Source organism: Balaenoptera musculus, chromosome 5, assembly GCF_009873245.2.
Source record: "Balaenoptera musculus isolate JJ_BM4_2016_0621 chromosome 5, mBalMus1.pri.v3, whole genome shotgun sequence".
In the NCBI taxonomy this organism is placed as follows: domain Eukaryota; kingdom Metazoa; phylum Chordata; class Mammalia; order Artiodactyla; family Balaenopteridae; genus Balaenoptera; species Balaenoptera musculus.
The window spans coordinates 42,737,394-42,753,895 of NC_045789.1; the positions used below are offsets into that span (position 1 = coordinate 42,737,394).

The following is a 16,502-nucleotide window of genomic DNA, read 5'->3' on the forward strand; positions in this document are numbered from 1 at the left end:
GAAGACAGAAGAGATTCAAAAGGCACCCCCTTCAGGTGAGCTGCTTCTTAGTTGTCTCTAAGTTGGAATATTTGGTTTGAGCACAATACCCACTTTCTTCTTGGCTACTGTTCCTTTTTTTGGGGGGGTCCGTGCCACGCTGCATGAGGGACCTTAGTTGCCCCAACAGGGATCCAACCCCGAGCCCCCTGCAGTGGAAGGGTGTCGTCTTAACCACTGGACCGCCAGGGAAGTCCCTTGGCTACTATTTTGACAGGTGGAGACATACCTGAACTCACTACCACTTGATCTGAGATACACATTCTTGGCACTGCCTCTGTGTGATTTACGTAATACAGGAGTTCAGTAAGATTATATTTTTAAGACGTTTTCAGAATTTGATTTGTATTCTTGGGTTTTAATTATTCTGTCACGCAAATTCTGCTAACTTGACTAATTATAAAAAATTAAGTGTTTTCAGTCTTCCTTTGAGATTTTTGGATAGTGTTAATACAAATTCATTTAATTACATAGTGGAAAACAAATATTTAAACTCTGCAGAGTTCTTTTCGATATTTCACACTAGTCTTCGTTTCCCCAGTGCCTGGGCACACGCTAAACAGGCAAACAATCATTCGTTGACTAAAGAAGTACCTAAAAACTTCATTTTCTTCAAGATGTAATTGCAGGAAGCAGCAAATCCCAAAGCCTGAATAATCCAGTTTCCAGCCAAGGCGCTTGGGATTTCTAATAGGTCTATTAAAGAACTTGACTGTTAGCCTGCATAAAATTCCGAGCGGTGTTTAACAACAGAAAACTCCCCTAACCCACAACACAACAAACTGAGAAACCTTGTAAAGAAGATTCGCAGCATCTATATATTCTATTTAGTACAAGGGCTAAAAAACATTAACTTAAGTGAACTCTTGGTTGATCTAACACCCTTCCTAACTCCTAGTATTTTCAAAGAATCGTGGTAGGTTTCAGGATCCTCAAATACAGCAAGCAATGCAAAACAATCCCTGTTCCTTAAAATACGCAAGTTACCTGCTTCTTCTGACGAAAAATTTCAGGAGAAAAGCAGGCAAGCAGAAGTCTTACTTGGAAAGCAACTCTTAAAAGAAAAGCAGCCCTAATCGTCAACGGCCTCAGCCTGCCCGCCAGGGGTTGGGAAGCGCGGCAGCTGCAGCCGGGGAAACCTCAATGTCACCCGGTCGCGGGCGACTACGGCGGCCGGAGGAGCTGCCGCAGTCCGTGCACGCACGCGGCCAGGCGCGGCGCCTCGCTCAGGCTACCGCGAGCCAGGCGTCCCCCGGAGTCTGTGGGACAAGGCCGACACCTCAGGCTAGCCTCCCTTGTCGGGCTGGCACCGCTAACACGCGGGGAGCAGCCGGCTGTGCGCCTCCCCTCCCCCACTCCAAATCCGCAGGCGCACAGGGTACGGCCGCCTTCCGGGAGGTGCTACCACACCCCTGCCCGACGCCGCTGCTCCCGCCCGCTGCTGGGGGTGGGGGTGGGGATGGGGGTGAGCCGACCAGGAACCCTCGGAAAAGCTGCGGCGGACGAAGAGGCCCTTCTAGCCGCGCCTTCGAAACAGCGCTCCTTGTTCTCGATGGTCTCCGCGCGGCCGTCTTATAGAACGCCATTTCCGGTTCCCTTTAAAGGCCCCACGCTGTGCGGCGCAGCGCGTGCGAGGAAGGTATAAAAGGGAGCGAGGGGGCGGGACCGAGGAGGAAGGGGAAAAAAACTAGCGGTAGAGGGGGCGGGGGAGGTGCAAAGGGCGCGCTCGCGCGCCACGTGACCGGGACGCGCCGTTCTTCCGTCGGCCATTTTAGGTGGTCCGCGGCGGCGCCATTAAAGCGAGGAGGAGGCGAGAGCGGCCGCCGCTGCTTATTCTTTTTTAGTGCGGCGGACGAGAGTGGGAGTGCGCGCCGCGCGAGAGTGGGAGGCAAGGGGGGCAGGCCGGGGAGAGGCGCAGGAGCCTTTGCATCCACGCGCGCCTTCTCTGTCTTGTTGTGTGCTTCGCGCGGTAGAGCGGGCGCGCGGCAGCGGCGGGGATTACTTTGCTGCTAGTTTCGTTTCGCGGCAGCGGCGGGTGTAGTCTCGGCGGCGGCGCAGGCAGTAGCACTATGTCGGAGGAGCAGTTCGGCGGGGACGGGGCGGCGGCGGCAGCAACAACGGCGGCGGTAGGCGGCTCGGCGGGCGAACAGGAGGGAGCCATGGTGGTGGCGGCGCAGGGGGCAGCGGCGGCGGCGGGAAGCGGAGCCGGGACCGGGGGCGGAACCGCGGCCGGAGGCACCGAAGGAGGCAGCGCCGAGTCGGAGGGGGCGAAGATCGATGCCAGTAAGAACGAGGAGGATGAAGGGTGAGTAAGGGGCGGCCCGGGATAGTCAGGCCCAACTATCCCCCCTCCCCCTCCTTCTCCCCCGCCATTAGGCCTCGTTCCCGCTCTCCGCCCGTGCTCTAGGCTCGCGTGCAGCCTCTTTGCACTGTTATCCCCTTCTCTACGCCGGGCTCCCCCGGGCTTTCATTTCCTTCTTCCCCTGCTGCTAATCGCCCCCTCCCCCATCACACACGTTTCCACCTTTAGCCGTCACCATGCTGCTCCCCGGCCCGCCCTTCTTCCCTCCCTCGCCTTGGGTCTCCTCCCACCGACTTGGCCGCCAGGATTTTTTCCCGCCTGTCGAGGGGTACCTTTTTTATTTTCCCGCTGTCTTCTCTCTCCCCAGTTTTCTAAAGTCCTGGGCATAAAAACGCAATCAGATACAAAAAGCCTTTATGCCTGGATAACTAAGGTTTATTTGGTGCTTCTCACTGCAGCATCCCTAGACGATGCCATTCTTTGTAAGCACATGCTTCGGGGAACGTGTAGGTTGTCCAGCTCTGCTCCTCCCGTCTTGGCTTCAGGCCGAATGTTTTTCAGTATTTTGAGTAAGTTTCGCCTCAGCCTTTTCGTTTTTCTACTGTACACCATCGTACAACGACTTGCTTGCATAGTCCCCACTTTCTAGCCTACGGAACCAACTGGGCCTGGTGAAATTCCCCGACTCGCCTGTTGGTACGTTGGTTTTGCTCCAAGGGCTTTCCTTAAGTTCCTTGTCGGCGGGGCCTGCACTTGGCTGGAGCTGGTCTACCTCCGGCTTGCTGCCCGCCCTTCCCCCACCCCGCAGTTATTCTAACCGCGCACCTTTTTCGCGCCCTCAGCTATTGGGTTCCTCAACTGTTCGTACAGATAGTGTACTCTTACCTTACTTTTTCTGTGCAATTTTCATTTTTTACAACCCACGCCGTGCCCAGAATCCTTTTTTTGGTCTCTCTTGATTTCTCCTTCCCGCTCTCACCTACTTAAGTTACAGGAGGCCCACCAGCCTTCTTTCATAAAATGAACAAATTCTGTAATGTGCTATGGTTTTTATTCTTTTTGCAGGTTTTTAAGTAGTAACTTGTTTCCTCCGATTGGAATACGTTGTATATGTTATTTAAAGCTGCATAAAATTTTTTAGAACGCAGCATTTGGGAGCCGGGAACATAATATAGGAGTTAGCAGGAGGGACTAAGTCAGGGGTTCTTGGTTGGGTTTTCTTCTTATTCCCGTTACTGATCGCTGATGTTGGGTTAACGCTTCCATTACTTTTTGTAATTGGGGGGTGTGTGTGTGTAATTTTTTTCGCTGTAACAAGGAGAAAGGTGTTGGCTGGAAGGTAAAAGCAATAAAATGTCGCTTTAACTCAATATTGGAAAACATTCCCTTTATTAGGAAAAAGCACAAGCTTTGGAGGGGGGAGAGAGAAGCCCTTTGGAATATAGGATTTAATATTCTCAGCCTAGGCAGACTCTTGTCGGGCTGTTTTGCTGATTGTGCTGGCTTTGGGAGAGTGGAGGTGGGATGGGAAATGAGCCTTTCTTAATTTATCTGGAATTATATATAGCTTAGTTTAAGAAAGGGATATGTTAAATATTTGGAAACTTAAGCCTTTTAACATTTTGGTTTTTTTCTGAATTCTGTTCTTCGGACAGAGGCACCCAAATGATTGTGTAACTTACTGTTTGGGGCGGGCTTTCTGTTCTGATTTTTCAAGTCACAAAGCAGCTGCCTTTGTAGTTATCTACTGTTGAACCGAAGTGTAAATGAATTAAAGTTTTTAACCCTAACAATGTCAAAAACTAAAACTAGAATTTTGATTGGTTGCTGTACCGGTTGTTAATTCCCTAGCCATTCAAACTCCTCCCCACGACACTCTGAAGCAGCGACGGCACAGCGGGAAGAATGGTAAAACTTTTAAATTTTATTTCTGTAATATAAAGGTTTCAATAGTCATAACATGTGGAGGCTGTGTATTGGTTAGTTGCCCATTGATCCCCAGGAAATTCTAGACTTTAGTACAGTAGGATATTTTGTACCTGGGATATAAAACCTTTTTAGGCATCATGTGTGATCTTTGGGCAGAATTGATGCCATTACATGGTTTTTGGTCTGTGGTAATGCATGTAATTGTGGTTTGGCCAATTAAAGCTTAATATAATAAGTAATGATATTTCTATATTTGGGCAAGAAAGTATTTAATTTTAAATTTGACTTGTTTTAAGACAAAAAAATTTTTCTTGTAATTCTAAGTTTAATGTTATACGTGAAGGTTATCTGCTACAATAAAGTGTGTGTTTAAAATGTATTGCATGTTATACTGAAATATTCTGGAAATGTCAGTAGTAAAACAATTTTTAAAATAGTGATGTATATGCAAAAATGACTTTTTTTTAAAATCACCAACCATATTTGTAAATAGAAGTTTAATAAGAATTGCACATGTACTATTAAAGGCGTGCTGATGTGGCTTTCCACTACAGCTTAAATCAGATTTTTAGATTTTCAGTGTGATTTGGTTGGAATGTTAATTACAGTTGGTTGGTTGACGTATTCACAATTGCATGACTTTTTGGAAGGCTGGTAGATTGAGTATTGTTCCTTTTATCCCTCCTGTTCCCCTAAATGTCAGTATTTCTGCCTTCAGGATTATATTTGAGTTTTCCAGGAGTTTGTATCTACCACCACTGGAGTTTAGAGGGCCAGTAACTTGCAGATAGTTGACTTAACATCTGTACAAACAACATTCTAAGAGCCCAGTTGGGACAGTGTTTACATTTTACAGGAGCTTATTATTTTCTTTAACTGAAATCTGTCCAGTTTTATATTGGAGATAAAGTGTGACATACAGAATAAAAGTTGCTTGGTTTTTTTTTTGTTTGTTTTTTTTTTTTTTGGTTTTTTTTTTGGCCGCGCCACTCGGGATCTTCCCCGAGACCAGGGATTGAACCCGTGCCCCTTGTATTGGGAGCGTGGAGTCTTAACCACTGGACTGCGAGGGAAGTCCCCAGAATAAAAGTTTTTTGATGGAAATTATTCTATTTGGTCCTGTGATAGTTCAATTTCACTGCTAGGTAATAGTGGCAAAGTAAATAAGAACAAATTAATAACTGTACTTGACTTTATTACTCCATTACATATTTCAAATATGTAAGCAATTATTTTCAGTAATTTGAAAGGATCATAAACTTATGTTTAAAGGTTGTTGCTTTGACTCTTGCAGAAATTATATGTGGTCTGTTAATACTATAACTTTGCAAGTTTTTTGACCTCTTAGGAGAAGTGGACAATTAAATATTTATAGTTAATGAACATTTTCGATTATGAGGTTTACTTTGAGTTTACATTTAACAAATATTTTCATTTTTAAAGTTTAATACTTGACTTTTAAAATAATGTACCCCCGCGTGCCACAACAAAAGTTCCAGCGTGCCGCAGCTAAGACCTGGCGCAGCCAAATAAATAAATAAATATTTAAAAAAAATTACTGTCCGGTCAGATAGCCTCATCTGTTACACATATTCTTGTTTTTCTTTTTGAACAAAAAGCCCTCGAGACTTAATCTTTTTGGTGTCTGCACTTGCCACCCTATCTGTTCTCTTGTCTCCCAGTTTGAGGGAAATCGGGCAGAAGTTTCATAATAGTGGTGAGGGTAAGACTGGTTACTAGATATAAAATCTAAATTTAATTTCTTAAACACATTTCTGTGTGTGTATCTTTTTACAATTCTAACTTGAGACTGAAGTGAGTTACGATTTCATCCTAAAACTATTTTAAAAATCAATTTGTTGCAGACTTAAGTGGTTTTTTTTTCCCTTAGTACAAGAATAAACAGCTATTTTGAGGAGGACATGCCTGTTATACCTCTAGTGGAGTAAAGCGTTTCCACAATTTACTATGGACCTTTAGAGTAATTATTCACTTCCATAGTAAAATGCCTTCCTGAGCTCACCTCATTATAATTTTTCCAACTTTAGCATCCCTAGTTTTTACTTAAAAGCAGTTGCACTGATATTTCCCATTTTGGTGTGAACTCATTACGTTCTCTATAGGGCTATGATCCTTTCAGTGTGTAGGTACTTTAAAATTAGTGTCTGGCAAAATATGCATGCCATGTATAGTAAGCTACCTGGAGACAGAGTTTTTACTTTCTCATGATTATTGGGGAACTATAATATTGTTGTAGCTTTCAGTTTTACAAGGTAGGTACATTGACTTGCCTGCATTGGGTTAGGCAAGAAGCAGAATAATCCCGTTCATTTATGAGCCAAAGTACAGCAATACTTTTCTAATAACAGGACTGTTGATCTAGTTCTGTAACCATTAGTGTATAAACTCAAGTGTGATTCTTCCTGTTTGAGGATTTTGTGAATTAATTGTGCTGTAGGTTGTCTCCTGTCTAATTTTTAAGAAATGGGTTTACCTAACACTTTGTTGTTTTAAATATTTGAGATTATAGTCTATACCCTAGTGCTTCTGGGGCATCTTGAACGTTGTTTGCTTCGTAGAAGAGCAGTTACTTTTTGATACAAAAGCAGTCTTATGCCAAATTTACGGGCCTTTGATTCCGTAAGTTGGATTTACTGTAAAGTTGAGACCCTGAGTACATGGGTCTGAATTTTAGCATTCTTCGGAACCTTTGACAAGTTTCCTGGGTTAATTGTAGTAATGGATGCCCCCAGATTTGAGATGATTAACACCTAAGGAAGGAGTACTAAATTCTTTTCATTTCAAATTCTTATTTATCATGAAGGATACTAAAAATCACCTGACCTTTTGGGTTTGGAATTGGAGACTATCATTGAAATTTTTGAGTGCTGCTTTTTGAGATAAATATACTTGTGGCCCCTTCTATAAATTAAGTGTATACTTACTGTGTATTTTTTTTTTTTTTTTAAACATCGCTTGGGTATTGTTATCTGTAAGGGTGCACTTAATATAAGAAGGTTTTGAATCTGCTGTTGTATGTGATTCGTGGCCAACATGGAGAATGATTAGTTTTAGCTTGAAAGCATTTAAAAAGTAATAGAATAATAACTTTTTCCATATTCCAATTAAACCTGTGCACCTCGAGTGTGTGCATGTTCACAAATGGAGTGAAACAACTTTAGTTCTGCTTCAACGTTTTAGTAGATAGGGCACTGAACTGGATGCTGGAAGCGTGGGATCTGTTTCTGTTACTTCACTTCCAACAGTGTGGTCTCAGGTAATATAACATGTTCGTTACTTGGTTTGCTGATTTGTGTGTTGGAAACAATGCTCACCACAGGAAGATTGACTACATAGCCTGCTTTCATAGCTTGTGTGTATTTATCCTGTGCCTTAATAGTTGATACTGCCAGTGGTTTACTCCTGTGGTGTAAAGGTAAGCATGTTTTAGTTTCTGGAGTATTACATATTGTACATTGGAGCTAGACATTTAAGACTGTTTGGGGGTGGAGTGGGGAGACACGTATTATTACTAGCAGTGTTTGGCCAATAATCAAGGTGGTAGTTTTTAAGTATTGGGTCCTATTCTGTAAGCTCCTGCTTATCTAGACTTGAAACTACCATAAAGTCCAAACAGCCAGGAGACTCAACTCTAGTTTCCCTACCCCAAGTCTTGTGAGAAAGATAGATGAAAAACTATCAGCTAATATACTCAGAAAGTAACCAATAATGTCATGGAATGAATCTTACATAATTTTCCCCTTATATTATTAAAAAGTAATGTGATTTTAAAGCATTGCAAGATTCTGAAATTCCATCAAGGTAAAAATCATTTTCTGAGTTTAGTGTTGCTATTTAAATTGGTTTCTAATAAAAAAAACTTTATAGAATTGTGAATGTGTAGTAATCTCAGTTAACCAGAACCTTAACCTCTAGGTTAAGGAAACCCCATTCCTTAACCTCTAGGTAGAGGAGAGTTTACCTTATAAAGCTGATTGAGAGTTTATTTTAAAAGTAAAAATACAAGATGTCATTCCTGCTTGGGAATGAAATGAAGAAAAGGGGAGATTTTGGGTTAAACATTTAAAGTTTATTCAAAAACAGTCATGTTTAATTTATTAGCTATTAAGTTTCAACTCACTTATCTTTTTTAGTCATTTAAGTTCATTCAAAGTATGAAGAAATGAGATCTAATATATTACCTAGAGGAATTAATCTTTTTTATTGACTTGTTAAAAGTTTGTCAGACTGTTTCCAAGGGTATTTTTTATACAGATTCTAAAATGATACCATGTGATACTACCTAGTTGCAAAAAGTAAACCCCTCCCCATTTTAGGTTAACTACTGACTTAATTTTAAACTAAATCTATATTTTATAAGGAAAATAAATACTCATTTCTTATCTATTTGTGAGATTTCACTATACTTAATGTCATTTTAGGATTGTAAAGGAATAATTTTAAGGATAAAATACCAGAAGTTTTATTTAAATAAGGATTAGTGGTAGGTTTGAGTAACATTACTCTAAAAGGTGACAGTGATTGGCCAGTTATGTTGTGTACTTGAAATATATATCAGATCGACATGCTGTTGTAGTTTTTAAACTGTCAGAATTTGTTATGAAACCACATATGGAAGGCCATGAGTTGTTAGGAAGTGTTTAAAAGTTACAGAATCCTTTTTTTCCCTTTCCAAAATTGGGAAAAAGTGTAATGATGTGTTTGTCATTTACCTTGAATAGGGTAGTAGGCCAAGTATCTTTATATAAAAAATACTTACTGTTGAGTAGAGTGTTAAACCTAGAAACCTCAGTAGTATTGAGAGTAAAGTTCTTAGATGGGAAAAAATAGTATTAGAGCAGTTTCCACCAGCCAGCACTGCTCCATATATATTGCTGTTTATATTTTGAAATTATTCCTTACTGAAGTTACTGGCATTTATGTAGAGTACAGACAAGTCATCAGTGTGATTTTGGAACTACATTTTATTTAAGAGCTTAGAAAACCTAATTTCCAGTCTGTAGTTTTTACATGGGATATTTAAAATTTCTGGGTTAAGTCTTTAGCATTAAAACTAATCTTAGGATCCATTTATATAAAACTCATCCTGGCCTTTTCCCTTTAATGTTGGAAACTTCATATAGCTCATGCAGATTAAAAAAAAAATTTAAGCCATTGAGTAAGTGAAAAAATTGCTTTATTTAGATTGTGCTCTATCCCTACTAAATAGTAATTTATTTCTATTGAGCACTTGGGATGTGTCAGACCATGTTCTGTGCCATATATAAATCCTCACTGCAGATAGAGGTAAGCTCTTAGTTCTGGAGGAAGGATTTAAACCCCAAGCAGTTTGGCTTACTGCCTTTAAATGTACTTCCTCTCGAAGAGAGAGTCCCACAAAGCAACCTAAATGCTCATTTGGAGAGTTACCTGCACTGAGTTGTATAACTTTGTGCCTGTCATTTAATGTTATAATATGGTATAATGTCAGTATCTATAAGGCAAGAATATTTCAATTGTTGAGTAGGTGTTTTAAGTTGAATACTATATTGCCTTTGGGGTGCTAAATAACTTTACAGATAGGATTAAGAAATTAAACTTGATACTGTAGGTAAAGTCCTACACTTTAATTGGGATTATTGATTCACTTACAAGTAAGGATCAAATTTTAAGCTTGTATTGCAGTATTAGGGGCCCATTTCTGCTACTTGAACAAGTCCTGTGCTGTAGTTTTAACTTTCGCTGCTCAGGATTTTTCTGAAGTTCCAGCTCTCCTTCATTGTAAAGTGTTTTGCACATCTCTGCAGGGGTGAAAGCAACTTGAAAGTCAGTCTTTGTGTTCAAGGCAGCAAAGGTAATCTGGACAGACACTAGGTATTGTGTTTTAAGCAAGATACAGTAATATAAAATATAGAAAGTTTAAATTGATACCATCTTATATGTACCATCCTATAATTTGAGGCAGAGCAGAATGCTGGTGTTTTAGAGAGGCTAAAATAAGTTCCCATTTATCCAGAATTAAGATAACAGACTTTTTCTTATGTGTTACACATGTATATTTTGGTGTGTCTACTGAGTAAAAATGGGGTGAATTTATTTAATATGCTAGATTCAGTAAAGATAGAATGGATTTGGTACAGTATGTGTTCATTGTAGTATATCCACCTGTCTGGTTAGGTTATCAGTTGTGCAGCACCCTTCCTTATTAGAGCAGAAGAAAACGAGTGCTTTTGGGCTGCCAAAACGTAATGAATTTGCCTCAAAAAAGAGCTAGTTAGGCTCTTGCTCAGAGCCTGTTTACTTTTACTTTACCCCAAATTTGAAAAGTTTGAGTGCCGGCTAACTTCCTAAAAAATGGAAGGCGGGGGAAAGCATTTTAGAATAGCAGCTGCTGATTAATCTGGCAAAAATGAAAACTAGAATTTGTTAAAAGAGCTAAGAAATAAGATGCACTTAGTGTATTAATAAATAGTTCTCTAAGTTCAGAAGACCCTACGGGCATGCTATAGTAGCATAGTGTGTTAGTGGTGACTGACTCAATGTTAAATCATGATTACTCCATTTGATTAGGAAGGCAGAAGAGTGTGTGTGATATGCCGTAGGAAAAAAAAATCATTCCAAGTAATTGAAGGTTAAAAACAATTGGGGAGAGAGATTAGGAAGGCAGGCAATGCTTGAAGGAAGGTAGACTATTTGGCTTCTCATTCTCTAAAGGTGCTGGATAGCTGAAGTTTTACTACATATTTTGCTCTGATTTTTTGAGAAACAGTAATCATTCTATGGATGTATAAATTATAGTTGACTAGGACATTTAATATTCTGGATAAATGGGATTTGATTGTTTAAGAAGGATAGCCTCTTTGGTGACCTTTTTTAACTCTAAGGTAGACACGTTTAACAACGTCTTTACTCAAGACTATATTAAACGTGGAAGGTTTCTTTAGAGAACACTTACTGGGCCAGTTGATGAATTAGTATGCTTATCTAGTATTTAAGAAAACTGACTCCCAATGTTGAGAAAAAGTTTGGGGTTTGTGAATTAAAGAACGTGCCTCATTCTTGATTTATTTCTTTGTAATTATTTTTTGTTAATTTTAAATTGAGGACACAACCCAATATAAATATTGCCTTGGTTAAATAAAATCAAAACTAGTTCTGTCTCTGAGGAACAGACCGGACAGACACAGAATTTTCTTGCCTTTCAATTTTAGTTTTTTTTTTAAAAGACTTTTGTTATTCTCTTCAGCTTGAGTAATTTCAGACTGTTAAATTATCGATGGAAAGTTTCTGTAATAATCACAGAAGTGGTAATTTAATAGTTAAATTTCAATTTAATTGAAGTTTCTATCTAGAACTTTCCATGAATATCTGAGCAAGAGGTCATTACCTTGAAGTCCCTTTCTTTCTCATCCTTAAAAAGATAGCAGTGTTCTCTTCACCTTGAAAGAGTAAATGTTGGTAATGTACTTTCATCTATGAAGGAAGTGCTCTGGATCTTTAGGTTAAAAATAAAGGTGCTTAAGGCAATTTAAGTAACTTGGACTGGATATTATTTCACTGGATATGAAAGAAAATGTAATTGAGAAAATACCTCAACTTTTTTTCCCCATGGAATTGGCAGTAAACATTAATAATACCTGTACAACAGTGTGGGTGTTTTGTTATGCTCATTTGATTATAAAATACAAAAAGAGTTAATAAAAGTTACTTAAAGCATGGAAATTTTATTAGCCGAAGTCCTGAATGTAAAGCATATAAATAGTCCAGCTCTAGAATACAGGTACAAGTTGAAAACCTAACCTAAATGGGAAGTACACTATATGCCTAAAAATAAGACTTCTTTTGCGTTAACTTTATTAGGAGTAAGAACAAGTCTGATAAAATAGTAAGATCAGTAACACCTCAGTTAATCTGGCATCTGTAGGTTAAGTAGAAGCAAGATCTTATTCTAGGGATAGACTTTGTCCTCTTGTTGCAAGAATTGGTTTTAGTGGCGATATCCTAAAAAGCCCACAAGATGGAGATGTTCCTGCTTTAATTTCTTTTCAGAGCTGGAAGTTAGCACCACACCCCCATCGCCACCCCTCCCCCTGACCCACTGCAGTTGCAAAGATAGAACTCATTGACCAAGCATGATTTTATTCTGATGGTGAAATTGATTTTTAGCCCTCACATAACAAATTCTGACAGTTTATCCTTAAAATAATAATCTCTAGTCCTGTCTCTTTAAAGGGTAGGAGGGAGGTATATGTTAGCTCTTTTGTGGGAGTGGGTAAAGGGGGCAGATATAAAAGGGATCACAGAGCTGCCAGATCTGAGCTTTATGGCCTTTTGCTGTAATAAAAGTAAGATTTCACTTTACATTTTTTTTTGGGGGGGGGGATGCATTTTTGGTTTTAAAGTGCCTTGGTGGTTTCCACTTACCACCTGTCACTTTTAGCATTTTAAAGGTTTAAATATTTTATTGCTGGTTAACTGAGGTTCTACTGGAAATAAATAATCTAGGTTAATTAGTGGATTGTGCTTCACTGGGTAATTTTTTTGTTCATTAAATTGCTTACTTTTGTCTTTATTAAGTATTCTTAGCACATCGAAAAACTTGGTTTACAACTTAATTGTGAGACTTTCCCATTTTATGTGCTAAGAGTTTTGTTAATGAGAGAACAGTTAAGAAAGGAGCTTCAGCATAGACACATGCTAGTTACTGTGATTAATGGGGACCTCATAGCCTTTTCATAAGTTCAATAAAGATTTGGAAGAGAAATTTCAAGGTGAAATTCTGTTTTGCTGTTACCAGTATTTAACTTGTAATTTAAGAAAGACAGTGTATACTATTTTTACTTTGGGGATACATTTCTCTTTTTGGCAAGTCAAAAGACTTAATCTGCTGCTTGCTCCCTATTTTGTAATTATGCAGGCGCAGTAGTGACAAACAAAACTTTCCAGAACGGTAATAGGGTGTTCTTGATATGTGGTTATGTAGGAAGAGTGAGATTTTAATACACTGCCCAGTAAATTGGTGCAGTTTTGGGGAAGGTGTTATTGATGTGGATACTTAAGGCAAAATTAAAAATTTTTTTTTAGCATTTTAATATTGCTTTTTGTCTTTACAGGAAAATGTTTATAGGAGGCCTTAGCTGGGACACTACAAAGAAAGATCTGAAGGACTACTTCTCCAAATTTGGTGAAGTCGTAGACTGCACTCTGAAGTTAGATCCTATCACAGGGCGATCAAGGGGTTTTGGCTTTGTGCTATTTAAAGAGTCGGAGAGTGTAGATAAGGTAGTGTGCCATGTGTTCTAATCAGTTAATAATACAAAATATGTGAATAGTTTGATACAATTAATCTGCCTATTATTTGTGATTTCCCCTTTTGCAGTTATACGAAGGAAGAGATAACAGCTCTTGCCAATATGTTTTATGAAGAGTCAGATTCAAGAATTTTTTACTGAAAACTTCTGTGTGCCAGGCTCTACTGTATTAAAATTAATTTTAAAAACCTTAAAGATGCCTAATTAGAAGGATATGCTGTGATAAGTTCACAGAAATACAGATTTTGAAATTTGCTAGGCAAGAAACTTCTGACTGAATCATTTTACATTTTAGTCTTTAGGCTACAGGGAAGTAGCAATCATGCTTATATTGCCAATAGTTAAAGGCATGGTGGTTGTCTAGTAATTGATTAACTCCTCATTCTTACTGACCTTTAGGTTTTTAAACATTGTTAAATATTAGCTGATATCACATCACCACAATTGACAGTTTAATTGTGAGCTGGTCAACATATGCCTGGCATTAGCTATATTTATTTAACTATAATTATTTTTAAGTAAGTTAATAATCTCTGAACTTTAGTTGATATATATCTTTCAAATGAAAAATTTCCATTTCCTTAGGTCATGGATCAGAAAGAACATAAATTGAATGGGAAGGTGATTGATCCTAAGAGGGCCAAAGCCATGAAAACAAAAGAGCCTGTTAAAAAAATTTTTGTTGGTGGCCTTTCTCCAGATACACCTGAAGAGAAAATAAGGGAGTACTTTGGTGGTTTTGGTGAGGTATGTGATAATATTTTGACCTAGTTTTTGTTAAAATTAGTGTGAATATAATTGTCACATTATACGTTTTTCACTGGGTTTTCCAAAGTTGTTTTGAAGTTTGGACAGATTATGCGATTTGTTTTGAAATAAGGATAGTATAAATACTTCATTAGCAGGTCTTTGAAGGTTAGATGATTGCATTTTCTAGTTTATTGAGGAACTATTGTATGCATAGCATCCTTGGGCATACCATACACAAAGATGAAGTAGACATTTTCTTACTGTGGAATTTACTGGATTAGTAGAAAGCTATAAACAAGAGGAAGAAATTCAGGTTGGATTACCTGAGATGTAGAAGGAAATGGTTCAGTTGAGAATAGGGAAGAAATAAACTAACAATAGGGTGTAATGCCTTCTCAGTTTAAGCACATGTATATGTGCAAATTTTATGAGGCTAATTATAGACTTAGATTCCTTTTATGAATTAATGATTTAAAGCTAAGTTGAGAAATTTGTGGCTTTTGGACCCAGATACAGCCTGTAGACATCCTTGGTTTGATTCAAGCAGACCATATTGCATGTTTAGTTGTTAGTATTTAGGAATTGAGATATTTCCCACAAAAATCTGTATATTTAGCTTTTCTTCAGTATTTGTAAGAGCAGGTGACATTGGAACTGCCTTCTTGCCTGGCAACAGCCATCTAAGATGGAGTAGCAACTTCTACCTTTGGTTGCTCATACGTTCTCCAGTTTTCAGTGATCCTCACCATTCCCCATTTTCTCCCAAACACAGTCACTTTTATTCTGTTTTTCTTAAAATTGACTCTTTCCTTCTGCATGTGCTTGGTGGGTGGGCGGGCATTTGAGTTTGTGACCCTTGAATTAGGTAGCAAGTGTCAATACCCTATGAACCTTTTTTTATAAACACGTTTAACAACTTTTTAGGTGGAGTGCATATTCTAATTCGAAGACTTTTTAAAAGATTAAAGTAAAACTGGGAGAGAGACACAGAATAGAGCTTGAGGGCCAAATGCATGTTTTCTTTGTGCATTTTTCCCACTAAACTTACAAACTAAGGTATTAAACCTTTTTTTTTTTTGGATAATCAGGTTGAATCCATAGAGCTCCCCATGGACAACAAGACCAATAAGAGGCGTGGATTCTGCTTTATTACCTTTAAGGAAGAGGAACCAGTGAAGAAGATAATGGAAAAGAAATACCACAATGTTGGTCTTAGTAAAGTAAGTTAAGCATACAATTCCTTGTAGAGAATACTAGCTGTTGTAAAGAGTTCAGTCATCTAAACTTTCTGTAAAGGCTTCAGTTTGTATGCTTGTGCTTTAAAGATGTCTCATTGGCTCCTTATTTATCAAAGTCATTTTTTGACTTTTTTTTTTTTTTTTGCTTTTATTGGGGAATAGGAGGGAAACATTTGTTTTTAAGTGAGTTTTTGTCTAGACTTCACCAAAAGATACTTTTTGAGGACCCAACAAATAGAATGTAGTAAAATTCTCAAGCACATACTTCTTGGATACATCAGAAGTGATTATTTCTCTTAAGTACTGATGATTGGTTTAATTGATAAACTGATTTTGAGGAAAGTATCAGTATCAGGGCAGATAACTGTATGTTTTAGACAGTATTGGCTATTCTGGTTATTTTTTATTTGTTTTCTTGAGTCAGTGTAATAACATAATTTTTCTCTTTTTAGTGTGAAATAAAAGTAGCTATGTCGAAGGAACAGTATCAGCAACAGCAACAGTGGGGATCTAGAGGAGGATTTGCGGGAAGAGCTCGTGGAAGAGGTGGTGGTAAGCTAGAGCCTAAGTTTACTCTATCTTAAGCTTTTCTACTTTTTAATTATCCTGAAGTAAAGATCTTTGCTGATCTTCTGACTTTAGTGAACCTATTAATGTGCTGCAGGCCCCAGTCAAAACTGGAACCAGGGATATAGTAACTATTGGAATCAAGGCTATGGCAACTATGGATATAACAGCCAAGGTTACGGTGGTTATGGAGGATATGACTACACTGGTTACAACAACTACTATGGATATGGTGATTATAGCAGTAAGTACTATACTTTTTATATTAACTGCTATTTGACATTTATTTTGTACAAATTTGGATAGGTAGAAAGGTTAGTGTAGCTTTGCCAAGTGCAAACTTCTTCAGGTTTCAAATTCCTGGTA

The 16,502-nt window shown here is 38.7% G+C and overlaps 1 protein-coding gene across 6 annotated transcripts in view; it reads left to right on the top strand.

Annotated features, from left to right (window-relative positions):
• Positions 1–1,759: 1,759 nt before the first annotated feature.
• HNRNPD (heterogeneous nuclear ribonucleoprotein D) overlaps positions 1,760–16,502 on the top strand; it is a 17,314-nt gene continuing 2,571 nt past the window's right edge. For 2 of the 6 annotated variants that reach the window (XM_036853948.1, XM_036853949.1), the window contains exons 1-6: positions 1,836–2,344; positions 4,193–4,249; positions 13,384–13,552; positions 14,167–14,328; positions 15,420–15,551; positions 16,022–16,121. In XM_036853948.1, the coding sequence (XP_036709843.1) occupies positions 2,109–2,344; positions 4,193–4,249; positions 13,384–13,552; positions 14,167–14,328; positions 15,420–15,551; positions 16,022–16,121 (856 nt within the window). In that variant the 5' untranslated portion in view covers positions 1,836–2,108. Of the gene's footprint in view, positions 2,345–4,192; positions 4,250–13,383; positions 13,553–14,166; positions 14,329–15,419; positions 15,552–16,021; positions 16,122–16,233; positions 16,381–16,502 lie in introns of all 6 variants that reach the window. The other 4 variants (XM_036853945.1, XM_036853946.1, XM_036853947.1 and 1 more) reach the window with 4 other exon arrangements.